We start from the raw sequence: 16,288 nt of genomic DNA, 5'->3' as shown, positions 1-16,288 counted from the left end.
GCAGATATAGAATAAAGAAGTTGGTATTTAGTAGAATTTTCTAAAACTTTACATTATTTTCCTTACTAGGAAACTGACTATATGGCAAGATTTTGGACTTCATTCAAGGCTTTTCTCCTATTTTGTTTAACTTTTAGACTTACAATTTTAAAAAATAATTTTTTCCAAGAAAATGGATGGAGGTTGAATTCAATTGCTGAGCTGTCCAGTGCCAAGAAAAGCCAAACTCATTTTCATTTGAAATGAATTGATTCTGGTATAGTTAAAGTCTGTGGTTATTTTATCCTACTTTCAGCTTCTCCCCCTCCAATTCTTTTTCCTAAAGTTGAGATCTTGTTACTCCCTAGCTAAAACTGGCTGCCCCTTATCAAAGCTATCCAGCTGGGCTTTCAAGGCCCTCCACAATCTGGACCTTCCCTCATACTCCTCCTCAACTTCCACAGACTGGCTAAATTCCTCCTCCCTCCCTCCCAAACCTCCCGCACTTTTGTATTTACTACCTAACCCTTCTTCCATTTCCCAGCAATTAGAACACAGACAAGTCCCTGAACCAGACTTTCAGTAAATAATAATGTTAACCTTGCAGAGGAGTACGAGCTGTAAGAACAGTACAAAGTGAGGGATTCTATTGTCATTAGCATCACTAGCCAACCTGAATTTCTCCAACTCCTCTTCTCCCAGCAGCCCAGCCACCAGAATCCCCAAAGCTTCCCTGGGAAACCCCCCCGGTTCAGGAGGGCAGCAGAGCAGTGTGCGCCTGACTTGGGAGCCAGAATGAGTGGAGTTCCAATCCTGCAAACTAGTCGTGTCAACTCCGGCACGTCATTGTCTCTCTCTCAGCCTCATTTTCTTCATCTGCAGAAGGAGCATACCAGTGGCCCCTGGGGGAGTTAGGTGCTGCAGGATAGAACACCCGGCCCCAAGTCAGGGCTGAGTTAAATACCACCTCAGACACTGACTAGCTGGGTGATCCTGGGCAAGTCACGCAACCCCATTTGCCTCCGTTTCCTCATCTGTAAAATGAGCTGGAGAAGGAAACAGCAAACCACTCTGCCAAGAAAACCCCAAGCACCGTGAAGCATCAGCTACAACTGAAAAGGCCTGAACAAAAAGTTACACCTACCTTGCAGTTGTGAGACTCAAAGTCAGAAAAGTCAAAGCGATAAGCATTCATTAAGCACCCTCGGCCAGGAAGGGTCCAGTACAGCTTAAGGCGGCCGTGTAAATCTCTTGTTGCTGTGTCATTCTGTGCTCCTGAGCCGGTATTTCTTTCTCCCATACATTTACAGGCTTGGGGTGCCTTTCTCAGACTCGCCAAAAGGAGCAAGAGACCAGCAAACATGGCTGGGCCCAAGGAAGGTTAGTGAATTGGCTGATTGACTTGCTAATGAGTAACAGGTTTAGGTAGAACGGAGCAAAGGCAAAAAGATGACCTGAGGGCCGGGATTAGAGGAGCCCTCCCTCACCCAGGAGATCTAAAGGAGCAAGCCCATGACTCAGTTCCCCCCCAGACCTTTCCTTCCCCAGGCCGCCTCTCCAGTCACTCCTCACTGGCTCTATCTTCCAGTGCTTTAATTATTGCACAGCTCTTTGAACCCTTTCCAAAGTTCTCCAACAGCCCTTTCAAGTGAAGAACTACCTTTCTGCAGGGGCAGGATGAGGCAGCACAGCTGAATGCTAGCTCTGGAGTCAGAGGAGCAGGGTGTATAAATCCTAGGGGCAACCCCTGAGCCCACCCTCCTACCTCAGGGGAAAGTCCAGGGCTTGGGCCAAGGAAGGAGCTCGGATGGGGGGGGGGGGCCTCCTCCCTTCCACACTGACTCCCCTGTAAGTGTCCCTCCCAGAGAGCCCCAGAGGCCACTGTCTCCACATCCTGTTAATTCAAACAATGATTAAATATCTACAGACACAGTGGCTAGAGAGCAGTCCCAGAGCCAGGAGACCTGAGGAGTCCATTCAGTCCTGGCCAAGGTACCAAACCTCTTGGTGCCCCAGGCAACTCTAATCAGAGAGGTTTAGCCCAGACCCCCTGGGAACTCTGGAAGCCTATGGCCTCCTCAGAATTTGATTTTGTAACCCTTATTTTCTGTCCTAGTAACAACTCTAAGACAGGAGGGCAACGACTAGGCAATGGGGGTTAAGTGACTTGCCCAGGGTCACACAACTTAGGAAATGTGAGGCCACATTTGAACCAAGGCCCACCTAACTAGGCCTGGAACTCTACCCACTGTGCTCCCCAGCAGGCTCTTTCAGAATGCTTTTAAATGTGAAAATAAAATACAGGCAAAGGAAACCAATTACCTTGAAATACAGTTATTAAAAAAAAAGGTTCATGGAAGATGCCAGCCCAAGATGGAGTTAGAGAGGAGGGGCTGACCTGCATTAGTAGGGAGTTCCTGCCCTATTCCTCTCAAGGGTTTGCAAAGTCTGGGTTCAGTACAAGATCTAGATAAGGCCATGGTCAGGAGATAGATACACAGAAATAACAATCACACAAATAAATATTACATAATACATGTTTTAATTAGTGTGGCTGTTGTTGAGTCAAACTCATAACTGGGGTTTTCTTGGCAGAGATACTGGAGTGGTTGGACATTTCCTTCTCCAACTCATTTTACAGATGAGGAAATTGCCCAGGGTCACCCAGCTAGTAAGTGGGGCCAGATTTGAATTTAGGGCGATGAGATTGAAGGGAGCGAGGCTAGGCCAGGCCAGGCAGGCAAAGGAAATATTAGCAACAAAGATATGGAGGAAGAGAACATTGTTAGGAAACAAGAGTGCAATATAGTTTAGGTAGGAGGATAATATTTGGAGAAAATACTATCAGATAGGCAGAAAAATTGGGTTGCTTCAAATTGAAGAAGGCTATTCATGCAAGGGGGCAAAGTAGATTTTAATCTGACATAGGAAGAGTTAGGGAAACAACACAGATTAGGGAGAGATTATTCTGGCCTTTATATAGCACCTACATGTGCCAGACACTATGCTAAGTGTTTGCAAATATTCTCATATCAGATCCGAGATTTAGAGCTTAGAGATCATCTGAACTGCTTCCTTCCTTTTACTGATGAAGAAACAAATCTATGTCAGATTAAGATTATTATGGCTCCCCAGGAAAGCCACAAAGACCAAGAAAATGAAGACTGCATATTGCCCCAAGTCTGAGCGACCAGGTCCATAAGCTGGCCCACGCCAATACAGATCCTGAGTAGTTAAGGCAGACAGAAAAGAGAAGGTACAGAGGGCTGAAGTGCAGTTGGCTTCAAACTGCTCCCCTAACCCAAAGGGCCATTTTTAAAACATTATTCTCAGTGATGCTATTCACGGCTCTCCAGAGCTCAGAACACGGCGATCCCTGAAGACTCCAATGGCAAATCTATATGGTGGTTCTAAACAGGTAGCACTATGCAACCGCTTAAGAATGAATCTCATTTAATAAACATTTAGTAAGAGCTTACAATGGAGAGGCACTGAGTTAAGAACTAGGAATAGCAAGGAGAGTTCTTTCAACTATCTGGAAATGCCCTCCCATCAATTCAATCCCAGGGTCCAAAGTCCCTCCCCATCTACGGATCTGACTAGACCACTGAGGTCTCTTCTCACCCCAAGATCTTAAAGAGATCATCTAAGAATGCAGTAGAGCAGAAACAAAAAACGGTTTTAGAATCAAGAGGTGGCACAGTAGATGGAGTGCTGGGCTTGGAGTCAGGAAGCCTCATCTTCATGAGTCCAGATCCAACCTCAGACACTGACTGTGTGACCCTGGGCAAGCCACTTAATCCTGCTTGCCTCAGCTTCTCTTTGGACAAATGAGCAAGAAAGGGAAAAGACAAACCATTCCAGACTCTACCAAGAAAACCCCAAATGGGGTCATGAAGAGTTAGACAGGTCTAAAATGGAACCACAACAAAGAGCTCTCCGGTTGGAACCCCAACGCCGACACTTCCTAGTTTGTGTGGCACCCCCACCTTGAGATACCACTTAAAACTTCTGAGCATCAGTTTTTTCATATGTTAAAGCAGGATGACGGAAGATGAAGGTCACAAAGGTAATAAAGGAAACCAAATTTTTCCAAATTTAAATCCTGTGCTCTTTCTAGTTGCCTCTTTTTGCATTCAAAGCAATCCATAATCTACCCAAAATCTACTTTTTTGAGATGAGCCCTGGAAAGACTAAAGAATTCCAATAAATTTAAAGACCAACCACCTTCCCAGATATATGTGATAATTATAATATTATGTAATATATAATATAACAATAGTATAATGATAATGATGTAACCTGCCCATCCCCAATGCCTAACTCCCTATAAGGACTCTTCCAAATTGTTCCAATCACTCTCCTGGGGCTTCCCACCCATCTTTGCTAACACCTTAGAATGGCCTCCTCTGTCTCCACGGCTAATGAAGACCATATGCCCAGAAAAGAATGTTGCTCCTCACCAAAGACCTTGGCAGAGTCATATTATTCAACTTCATAAAGAAATATAATGGCATCAATGGAAATAACATTAAAGAAGACAGAAGACACACTGCTATCTTGCCTTGCAACTCTACCTCAAGGAACAATGGAAGTACAGCTAGAGGTGGCACTGTAGAGCCAGGACTGGGGTCAGGAGGACCTGTGTTCAAATGTGGCCTCAGCCCCTTTGTAGCTGTGTGATCCTGGACCAGTCATTTAACTCTATTTACTTAGTCTTTGCCCTTCTGTCTTAGGGCTGTTACTAGGACAGAAAGTAAGGATTTTTTTAAAAAGGATCATTGGAAAAAATAATGACTTTGGAGTCAGAGGAGGATCTGGACTTCACTCCACTCTTATAATATACTGGTTGAAGGGCCGAGGGAAAGTCAATTAACCTCTATAGGTCTCAGTTTCTTCAACTGTAAAATTAAAGGTTTGGATTTAGATGGAAGTCTGATGATATTCCTTCTAGCTCCAAATCCAAGTTACCTAGTAAGCGACCTCCATCTAATCTGCAGCTGAAACTTACTTAGGTCATTTTCCCCTGTCTAAAAGTGAGATCTTTGCAATCAGAGATTACCTAGCTTTTCTTTTTGAATGCCTAGTGCTTTGCACACAAGTGCTCAATAAGTGCCTTTTCATTCATTCTTGGTATAAAAGAAAGAATTCTAGTCTTAACAGTCAGGAAGACCACGGTTCCAATTTACCTTGAGATATTAGCTAGCAATAAAACTACAGGCAAGTCATTTAATTTCAGTGCCCATCAGTTTCTTCAATTGTAAAATGAGGTTGATACCTGTAATCTCCACCTCACAGGGCCACCAAGGGGATGAAAAGACAATGTACAAAGTGCTTTGTAAGCTTTAAAGCTCAATGTCAGTTGTCATGACAAATTTATTTCCTTCCTCTTCCAGGTGGGCTTCCTCAAACTACTCTAGCCCAATTTCTATCTTTTAAATTAGAACACAGGTCCAACTCTTGGAGTCTATCTGGAAGAAGGAGGGGAAGGGTGTCCAGGAGTTCAGCCAACTGAATACAATGGTTGTAGGATGAAAAACTTTGCCTCTGTCTTTGCCCCAAATTCCAAGGTAAGGCTGGTGGAGCTGTAAATTAGTTCAGCCACTGTGAAAAACAATTTGGAAGTATGCTAAGAAAGTGACTAAAATATCTATACCATACCCTTCTGACCCAGAGATCTGGGGCATAGCCATGCTTTCTAAGGCCATCATAGATTAAAAAGAAAAGTCCTAAAACACCACCAAAATAATTATAGCAGCAAAGAATGGAAACAAAGTAGATACCCATGACTGTGATGGCTACCAGAAGGTTTTTTCCAGTTCTCAAATCCCATGATTCTGTGACCTTAGAGATCATCTAAGAGGAGTGTGGGTATGATGGATACCACCACATGTGCAATATGTAGAGACTTGGGTTTGAACTTCCTTTTCTGACAGTTACTAGTCATGGTACACCCCTATACACGCCCCCCAATCATTTAAATTCTTCTAAGTTTCAAATTACAGCACATAAATGAAACAGCACTTTATGGTATTGTAAGAAAAACAAACTCTATGGGAAGACTTGTGAACCAATCCAAGAGAAATGAGAAGAACCAGGAAAACAACATAAGCTACAATGTAAATTAAAAGAACCACAACAACAACAAAAAAAATAAAAACTGAATACTTTGAGATCATAATAACCAAAACCTAAAGGGGAGATAACCTAGAACACAATATTGTTGTTTGTCCTTCATTTCAAAGAGGCCTGATGACACCACAGAGTGAGGTCTTGACTTCTCAGGTGAGGCACTGTTACACAGTCAAGGCCTCACTCTCTCTTCCAAGCTGCCCCAAGACTAAATAAATGTTGATTGAAAGAAGATAAAATCAATCAAAATCAAATACCAATAAATTGTAATGACCAAGATTAGCCCCAAAGAATAGCTAAAAAGCTGCCCATACCTTCCTTCTTTTCAGAAGGTGGGGGGCCACGGTTGATGTAGTTGATTGTATGGTTTGGTTTTTATGAGATGCTTCTCCCCTTGGCCCTTCCCGTTCCTTTTTTGGTCTTGATAACAAGGGATGGCTTTTAAGGGAGGGATAGACTCAGAAATTAAAGTGATGTGATATATAAAAATTGTATCAATAATGTCTTTTAAATTAAAAGTTATGGAGGAAAAAACACAAAAATACTTTGCCCTCAATTTCACTCCCCTGGGCCTCAGTCTCATGCCTGTAGCTGGAGGTCCCAAGGCTTCTTAAATGATGGCTCTTCAATCAGTCAGGTACATTTCAAAAAACTCAACACTAGCAGCTCAAGAATCAGATTCCCTTGGTTCCCATCTGACTTTTACCAAAATGGGTGAGTCAATTATTAAAATACTTGGACCTTAGTTTCTTCATTTGTAAAATCTCAAGTTGGATTTGGAAGCTTTTGAAATCACTTCTGGCCCTACATGTGTGACTGTAGGAACTCATCCTATAAACAAGTGGTCCTCAAAGGAAGAAATCAAAGCTGTCAACCACCATATTTTTAAATACCTAAGCCACTAATAATAAGAGAAATACCCAACAGATTGGCAAACATTGGCAAAAAAACGAAAATGACAATTACTGGAGAAGTTTGGGAAAACAACTACATTAATATACTGTTGGCATAGTCATGACTTGAACTAGCCATCCTGGAAAACAAACTCCAAGACTATGCATATCCTTTGACCAGGCAGAGACCACAATTAGTCCTATATATTCCAAAGTGACTGAGGAAAGAAGGAAAAGACCCTTATATGTACAAAAATATTGACCACAGCTGTACTTCTTGTTTTAAAGACCTGGAAACCAAAGGGATACCCATCAATTGGGGAATGATTGAAAGATTCATGGCATATGAAAGTCAAAAACAATCACCATAGAAATAATGAAACAGATGGCTTCAGAGAAACCTGAGATCTGTATGAACTAATTCAGAGTGAAGTGAGTAGAACCAGGAGAATAATTTATACAATGACAACAATTTAAAGGAAAAAAGCTTTAAAAGACTTAAAAATCTGATCAATACACTGACCACTTGCAATTCAAGGAACTAATGAAGAAGCATACTATCCACAACCTAAAAGAAGTGATAGACTCAAAATGCAGAATCAAGACACATATCTTTGCGGTGTGGGGATGTTTGGCTGGTCTATGAAGTTTTTCCTCTGTTCAGCTTTGTATGCTGAAATCCCATTTGTATTTAGGGTTTAAGTTAAAGATTAAATAATGAAGATACTTTTTTACATACTACCACCAGTTTCTAAAAAAATCTAGGGATTAATGCAAAATGGACAAAGGGCCCATATTACCTCCTAAGGATGTTTCCAACCATAAGATCCCCAGTTACAGAAAGTTTTCTTTTCATTCCTTCAAGAGTTCCTGAAATGGGGGCAGGTAGGTAGCAGAGTGGACAGAGCACAAGAACTGGAGAGGGGAGGTCAAATCTGACCTGAGTCACTTCCTAGCTGTGAAACCCTGAGCAAGTCACTTAACCCCTATTGCCTAGCCTTACTGTTCTTATAAAGATAGAAAGTAAGGGGGGGTGGGGTTTATTTCTGAAATAGTGGCTTTCCCCAGTGGCTAAAATTTCCAGAATCTTTGAGCTATGTGGAAATGTACTCTAGAGTATATGAAAACATGGATATTCACAATCCCACTCTGAATTCAATCCTTTCATTGATATGGAAACTCAATGCACAAAGTATAAAGTAAACCCTCCCCCCCACCTTTGAATAAATTGTTATGGCTGGGGGAGAGGAGGATTATTAGCTAGGGAGAAACCTCCAGATGGAGACATGGTAAGCCAACATAATCAAAAGCTTTCCAACTTAGTAAGAACTTCACATATTTCAGTTTCCCAAAGAAGTCTGGAGACCCCAAGGTCACTTTCTTGACATATGAGGCATTAGAGGAAAACTTTGGGGGAGTCTATGTTACATAATAGTAGGCAGAAAAATAGAAACATCTTACTCCCATTTTATCGATTAATAAAACTGTGACATGGAGAAATTAAATAACTTAGAATCAAAGAAAAATTTTAAAATTACAAAAGGAACCTTAGAGATGAGTAAGTCCCACCTCCTTATGTGAAAAGACCTACAGGGGAAGCATGAAGCATCCGAGTCACAAAGTGAGTCAATGACTTACACCCCTGATTCTCATTCAGTCTAGAGCTCTCAACACTGGACCCTCCTCCTCTTCCAACATCTCCACCCCTCCTGCCACCACCTACCTGTAGCACAGACAGGCTCGTCTGCCCAGAAAGGCTCAGCTTTTCCTGTTCAGAGGGATAGGCATTGAAACGATGCTCATACAACCAGTCTCGGAGAATCTTCACAGACTCCTTTGGGAGGTTCCCTCTCCTCTTCCTCTTGCCTGCCTGGGTTAGGTCCAGTGAGGCCAGCCCTTCCTCCTCACCCAGGTCACTGTCTGACATGCTTGGGCTGTCCAGGGTCCGTACAAGGGTCAAACCTGTGGCAGGTGGGAGGGCAGAAGGAAAAGACAGGGACCAAAGTGAAATGAAGAATCAGATCTTCTCCCATCTTCCTTTTTCTAGCATGCTACAGACTTCCCAAGATTGAATTCATCTTCACAATATCCCAGGCAGATAAAGAAGAGTGCACTCACACTCTGATATTCAAGAGACATCATGGAAGGAACTTAAAACGATCACCGAAATCTAGGTATTGTTCCCAAGCAAATAACTATACTTATCTTATTGAAATGAATCACTTTATCTCTTAGGTGCCTATACATAATATGCCCTACTAATTCTTTTCATACTGAATGGGGGGGGGGGGGTGCACCAGAAAGTTTCAGAGGAGCCAAAGAAGATGAAGAGAGCCTCTGGTAGAATCCAAACCTTGACTTAACAGAGGGGAAAACTGAGGCCAGGATAAGGGAAGTAATTTGCCCAATTACACACAAAGAATCAGAAGCCAGGTCCCAAGTATAATCCTTTCCAATAGCATTTATTAATGTTAATTCTAGTACCTTTGCTCTCTTAATTATTATTTCCTTTTTATCCTCAACCCACTGTGTGCACATATTTGTTTTCTGTTGACATTTTTTTTCCTATCTCCAGGGTTTAATGCAGTGCCAGCACAGAGCAGGTGCTTAAAAATGTTTATTGATTGACTTATTGAACACTTAAATAAGAAAGGGCCTAGGGATTTTGTAAAGTTACATTCTGAATGTAGGCAAACAAACACCTCAAAAGATAAGTATAAACATTTGAGGGGGGGAGGGAACACTTACAAACAAGGGCATCTGGAAAAGCATCCTGTGGGAGGTAGGACCCAAATTTAGCCTAGGAATTCTAGTCTTAAGTGAGCAGGGAACAAGCAGCTTATTTAAGTCATGGGGAATAGCCTATGGAAGTAGGAAGTCACCTGCCAGAATTCCTGAGACACCAAGCAGGCCAGTTTGGCTAGAAGCCTTTTCCAGGGTCTTTCCTGCATGCGCACAAACTATATATTTATCACTCTTGGACATCTGGGTCTCCATCTCACTTCTGAGACTTGCTGCATGATTCTGAGCATGTCATCCTTCCTGCCTCAACTCAGATTTTCCCTCTGTAAATGGAGACAATATTTGTGCTACCTACCTCACCTCAATGGTTTGAAGGGACTTTAGAAGATGTGACCGGGAATCTACTTTGAGATCAACAAAATTGAAGAATGAATCTTTTGTTGAAGATGTCTCCCCTAATCTAGATACAAACATCTCCCACTGACCCATTGAGAATGACCAATATCAACCTGAACCACACCTTGTTATTTGGCCTTTAAGACAGAGTGAGGATACCTATATAGACAGAGAGCGGTGTGAACCAGGTCAGAGCAGGGAAACAGAAACTCATTGGTTCCCTGAGGGAAATTCTGCCCCTCTATGGTACTTTGCATATGGCCCCATCAGAGCATGGCCACAGACATAAAAACTGACCAGAGGCAGCATCAGAGTATGGAGAATTCCTGGGCCCAACCGCGAACTCAAAGATGCACCAGAGATGACGGATATAGCAAGTTACAGAAGTGATCCTAGACAAATGAGGAAAATCAATAGAGAAATACCTACACTCTAAATTGAGGATTCTTAATGTGGAATCATTAACTTGTTCTAAAAAAGATGTTGACAATTCTTTTCAGTAGAACTGTTCCCTTTTGTGATTGTTTGAGGTTTTTTATGCATTTAAAAATATTATTCTGAGAAGGGCTCCATAGGCTTCCCCACACTGTCAACAGGAACCATGATACAAAAAGAAGTCAAGAATCTCTAATTTAGACAAAATCAATTTCTAGGACCAAGCAAAAGTGCTGTTCTATGATTGAGCATTAAACACTAGGCCTTAAGAACACAAGAAATTAGACATAACAGAACCAAATCTGGACCATGCTCCTCCTTGTGAATTATAAAACTGCCAATTACATAGTGGGCCTTAGTTCTTTTCTCCTTTGGGGTACAGAGGCCATAACCTTAGTGCTATTAAGGATGGAGAACTGTATAAGTGTCTAGAGGAGGGAGAACTCATGGGAGAGAGGTCTGGCCAAGACTAGTTTAAATCCTCTATATTTCTGAATTCCATGTTTTGTGACATAAAGTCTATCTTATATCCCATATGTTGTTAGCCCAGGTGCTGGGGAGATAAGATCTTTTTTGTTTTCTTTAGCAATCAAGGCATTAAGTTACATTCTGCTATTCCCACAAGAAAACCTATGGGGGGGGGGGCCGTAATACCAAAGAGTGATATGCAAACAGCCTCCCAAGATGATAGAGCGCAAGTAAACCAGAGTAACAATTTTGGGCTTTGATTATATGAAGAAAGGGTTGTGGAAGAAGGCTTAAAGAATGGAGAAATATTTGTGGTTGGCTTTTCCCCCTATAAGAAATATATCTCAATTTGATTCTATCAGAAACAGATTCCACAGGATCTGCTCCTTAGAAGCAATACAATTCAGCCAATCTAATACTGATTAAGTGTCTGTCACATGCAGAACACAGAGGAGAGTTTAGACAAACACCAATCTCCACCCTGGTGAAACTTACTTAAAGGTCTAAATAAAGTTTTGTTTAGTGGTTTTTTAGTTCTATCTGACTCTCCATAACCCTATTTGGGGTTTTCTTGGCAGAGGTGCTGCCATTTCCTCTTGCAGCTCATTTGACAGATGAAGAAACTGAGGCAAGCACAGTAAAGTGACTTGCACAGATTTACAGAGCTGGTAACTGACTGTGGCCTATTTTGAACTCAGGACTTCCCTGACTCCAGGTCTGGCCCACTATCTCCTTTGGGTACCTAGCTATCCATCTAATAAAGTTTGGTAATTTGCTATTCCCACTTGGCCTAAACTAAAAGGCTTTACATAGTAAGAGAACTGCTTATATAACTGAATATAACTGAACAAAAGGCTATAAAAGCTGCCATCTGAATAAAGTTGTACATATATTGAACCTTTGATTATCACACCAACCCCTTCAGGAAGGCTCTGTATCATCACTCCATTTTACAGATTGGCAAGTTGTGCCTTAACAGATTCAGAAGTTTTAACTTGTTCATGCCACCCAGAATGAGATCTGCCCTTACTTCTGATCCTACCTGTGACTTAGGACAAAATGCACGAGGTCTCTGAATTTCAACTTTCCTATCTTGTAAAAATGAGAGGATTGAATTAGATGGTCTCTCAATTCCCTTCCATCTCTGGGACTCCAAGGGATTCAAACTGGTCAAACCAGCTTCCAAACTCCTTCCTCACAGAGGAGAGGTACACATGTATCATCAGGGCAAAGATTCACAGAGAAAAAGAAAACAAAGAAAAACTGGAAAACTGACATCAAACCTTCAGAAACAGAAACAAGCCCCTCCCACTCCCCCACAAAGAAAGCCTCCAGCTCGGAATTCCTTTGGGGTGTTTTATCTGTTTGCTTAAAAAAAAATCCTGGCTTTCATCCCCATCCCAGGCAGGCCTAGAAGATGCGTTTCCCTGCCCAGAGCTTGATTCTAATCCCACAAGAAAAGTGAAGCCTTCCCAGCCCATCTCCTACCCCATCCCCCTCTTGGACAGTGACAAGGAGGAAGCTGGGAAAGGGGGAGCGCGAGGGAGGAAAGTTTGCTCCAGGTTATCTCGCACAAATTCTGTCTTGGCCTCCGGATTTCATCTGGTCAGAAGCAGTAGCGAGGCTGAGGCCGGTTGTTAGAATCCGCCGCCACCAGCAGCAGCAGCAGCAGCAGCGCCCCTCTAGCGCCCACAGCAAAATACGGAGAGATCCGCCGCGCCCCCCCCAACAACTTACACTGGCAACTCTTGACAACTCCTAACCACCTAACTGTCACCAACAGCTCACACCAACATGACTACAAGACACTGAGCTTCCCATTGGCCGGGGACTCCTAGAAAGTTTTCTCTCTGCCAGGGCTCTGCACGGTGGGCCCGAAATCCGCTTTTGTTCAACGCATCCCTAGACCCCAACTCCCCCAGAAAGGCCACCTGCCTGACAAACCCCTTCCCAGCTTTCCCATGGCCACTCTCCCAGTCCTTGACAAGTCGCAGCAGCCCTACCCCCAGGCTAACGGCTCCTCCGATCTCCCCCACAGGGCTCGGCACACAATAGACGCCGAAGCGGCACTTCCAGAGATGTCATTCACCTGCACGACGATTTACACATGCCAGCCACTTTCACAACAACGGTCTCACGAGGGGCCCCCACAACTCTCACACGCGTGTGCGCACCTCCCCCTTCCATAAAAACACCCTTGCACACAAAGCCCACTCCGAGCTTGGCTGAATGGAGTTCCCGGGGCGCCCAGGCCAGGAAAAGTGGGCTCGGGACAAGAGCACATGGCTTGGGGCGGGGGAGGGGCCTTGGACAGGGCGAAGGGGTGCCCCCAAGGTGATGGCCAACGACCCCGACCGAAACGGAATCGGGGAGGCTCGAAGCCCCCAGCCACCGTCCCCCCACATAACTCCTACTTCCCCAAAGCTGAGTCCTCGCCTTGCTCCCAGGCTAGCCTCCCCCCCACCGCACCCCCCGAGAGCCAAGAAGCCAGAAACAGGGGCATGGGGGGCAGTGTAGGAGAATGGAGGGAAGGGGCTTTCCGGACAAGGGGCGGGAGAAGAGAAGGAGGCTGGAGAAGAAAGAAAACTCACGTGTCCAAAGGCAGAAAAAGTTTCCTTCCCACCCCCCCTTTCCGGGGCTGGGAGCCGGCGTGCTCAGAGCGCCCCCCCAAACCCGGGAGGGTGGGGGTCAGGGGTCTGGGCTTTAAATGAGTCCCCCCTCCCCGGGCTCCATATTGGCCGTCCCAGACCCCCGCGGAAGGCTGCGTGCTCCCCCCCTTCCCGGGCAGGTCCAAAGGAGCCTGGGGAAGCTGCGGAGGGGGGGCTGCCGGCTCCGGGAGTGCAGGGGGCTGCTAGCCCAGGGCCCGAGAGGGACTGACGGACTGACGGACGCCGGGAGACAAGAGTTTTCTTTGTTCCAAAGAAGCAGGAACTTGCGCGGGCCGAGCCCGCCCCCGTGTCCCCCTCCCCCGGCCCGGGCCCGCCCGCCTCCGCACCCCCCCGCGGGCTGTCATTGAATGCCGCTTCCCCCGCCCCCACCCCGAACCACAGGTCTGGGGTGCCGGGGATACAGGCGCGGGGGCGGGAGGGGGGAGTCACGCACAAAGGTGCCGCCACCGCCAGGGCTAGCCCGGGAAGGCTTAGAGGGAGCCCCCTCCCCCGCCCCCAGGCTTGCACGCGCACGGCTTGCACGCGCACACGATCCCCGCCCCCGCGCACACACAAACTTTCCCACTTCTCGATTTCTGTCCCCACCGCTGCCCGGACTCACTTTTCCGAGCTGCCTTCATCTCCACGCGGGCCCCTTGGCTCCGGGCCCGGGGTACGTTGTGGGGGGGAATACTAAGGGGAGGGGGTCCGCAGGAGGCAGGCAGGTTCGGAGGGCGGCGCGGATGAGGGGGCTCCGGGGGCTGCACTCCCTGCTGACACACGCTCTGACAGCTCCGAGGCTGGAAACCACCCCGGCGGCCTGACGTCAGATCCCCTCCCCGCGCCCCCTCCTCCAGCCCATGCCCGCCCCCCCATGCCCCTCCCTCCTTCCCCGCCCCCCGACCCGGCCGGGACCCCAAACTAGCAAATGCCCAGCCCCCCGGGCCTGGGAAGAAGGGGAAAGAAGGTGGTGGACCGGGTCTCCGAAGTCTCCAGGACGGGAGTGGGGGTTCCCAAGGCCCAGCTGGGGGCAGGACTTACAATCTCGGCTGCCCTCACCACCCCCGAGCGCTTCGGTACTCCGGAGAATTTGGGGGGAACTACCTGGGTGACGGTGGGTCCTTCGTGTGGTCTGAGAAGAGGCAGCGCCGCGCAGTGGACAGAACTCTGGGCTCGGAAGCAGGAATCTCGGGTTCCGAGTGCCGGCTCTGTCACCCCTGGGAGCCCAGAGATCCCCAGCTAGCCCCTCCTGGGCTTTCGCCTCGGTTTCCTTAGCTCCTCACGGCTCTCTGCTGTACAGCCTTTTCCACCCGGGCCGTTCCAGCCTTTTGTCCGGGGTGCGAATCCAGTCACTTCTCACCCTGATGTTCTCTCCTTTGGTGTTCGGTTGCGCTCTCCCTTTCTACCACCCCCACCCCCACCCCGCGGAACTCCGAGCCTAGTGCACGGGAAAAGTCTGCCGACTGGTAACGTTTTATTTAGCCTCTGCTAAACCGCAGACACTGTTGGCGTTTTACAAAACTATCTTGAATTGAATGCAATTGAATTACCAATTTAAGAGTGCAATTTAATTAAGCCGGTGTTTAAGAAGTGCTAAGGTGCTGCTAAGTAAACTGAAAACAAAGACGTTTTAGAACCGGCCCTGCCCTCAAGGAGCCTACATTCAATTGACTGGAAGAAGACATTCCCCAGCATCAATAAAGCATCGCCCTTCCCCCAGCTCAGGCTAGAAAATAGCCCTAGTTTGTACCCTCTGGTTGTCCTAGAGGCTTCCCCAGTTTATAAACACGAAGTCCAACCGTGAACAGGTAGAGGTATTTAGAATTGAATTGTAAATACCTCCAGACTGCACCCCTCAAAAGCGAGGTCAAGGAAGGGCATTGGATTCCACTGGAAAGCTGGAAGGGACGTCCGAGATGGAGACAGTGGTGAAAAAATATTTCCTCTACCATCAGGACGCGTTTTGGAATCCCTGTCCCATCCTCCATGTGACCCTGACCCAATCAAGTTCTCTGGGCCCCCCGTGTCGGTCTCATCTGCAAAATGAGTGGGTTGTGCCAGCTAACCACCCAGGCCCTTTCAACAGGAAATCTTTGATTCTGTCAGAGGTCATTCAGACCAATTCTCTCATTTATTGAGCTTAAAACCGAAGCTCCAGGGCAGCTAAGTAGCATAGTGGACACTTAGACACTTCCTAGCTGTAGAACCCTTCACAAGCCACCTAACCCCTACTGCTGCTCTTAGAATTGATACTAAGACAGAAATAGGGGTTTAAAACAAAAAGCAAATTAAAGCCCGGAAAATGACTTGCTCTAAGTGCCCCTGCTAATGAATGATATACCCAACAAATTAGTGACCGAGGAGGAACTTTACTGAAATAAGATTTAGAATCCCAGTAACTACCAGTGATACTGGATGAGTCATTCACCCTCTCTGAGCTTACAATCTCTGCTAATGTAAAATGAGAATTGGTCTAAATATCAGAAGTCTTTTTTGTTTGGAAATCCTATCTCAATCCTGACCAATCTATCATTTACTTTAAGGCATAACAGCTACTAAAAACACTAATATAATCAAATCACTCTCTTGCTCAAG

General features: G+C 45.7%; 1 protein-coding gene across 4 annotated transcripts in view; it reads right to left on the bottom strand.

The window, feature by feature from the left end:
• The window catches only part of TGIF2 (TGFB induced factor homeobox 2), a 30,801-nt gene extending 15,794 nt beyond the window's left edge, over positions 1 to 15,007 (bottom strand). Inside the window, exons 1-2 of one of the 4 annotated variants that reach the window (XM_007474289.3) lie at positions 14,798 to 15,007; positions 8,728 to 8,966 (exon numbers count right to left, since the gene is read on the bottom strand). In XM_007474289.3, the coding sequence (XP_007474351.1) occupies positions 8,728 to 8,931 (204 nt within the window). In that variant the 5' untranslated portion in view covers positions 8,932 to 8,966; positions 14,798 to 15,007. Of the gene's footprint in view, positions 1 to 8,727; positions 8,967 to 13,636; positions 14,007 to 14,147; positions 14,222 to 14,315; positions 14,511 to 14,797 lie in introns of those variants that run through there. The other 3 variants (XM_007474286.3, XM_007474288.3, XM_007474287.3) reach the window with 3 other exon arrangements.
• Positions 15,008 to 16,288: the final 1,281 nt, after the last annotated feature.

Source organism: Monodelphis domestica, chromosome 1, assembly GCF_027887165.1.
Source record: "Monodelphis domestica isolate mMonDom1 chromosome 1, mMonDom1.pri, whole genome shotgun sequence".
Classification (NCBI taxonomy): Eukaryota; Metazoa; Chordata; class Mammalia; order Didelphimorphia; family Didelphidae; genus Monodelphis; species Monodelphis domestica.
This window is presented reverse-complemented; position numbering and strand designations above follow the sequence as displayed.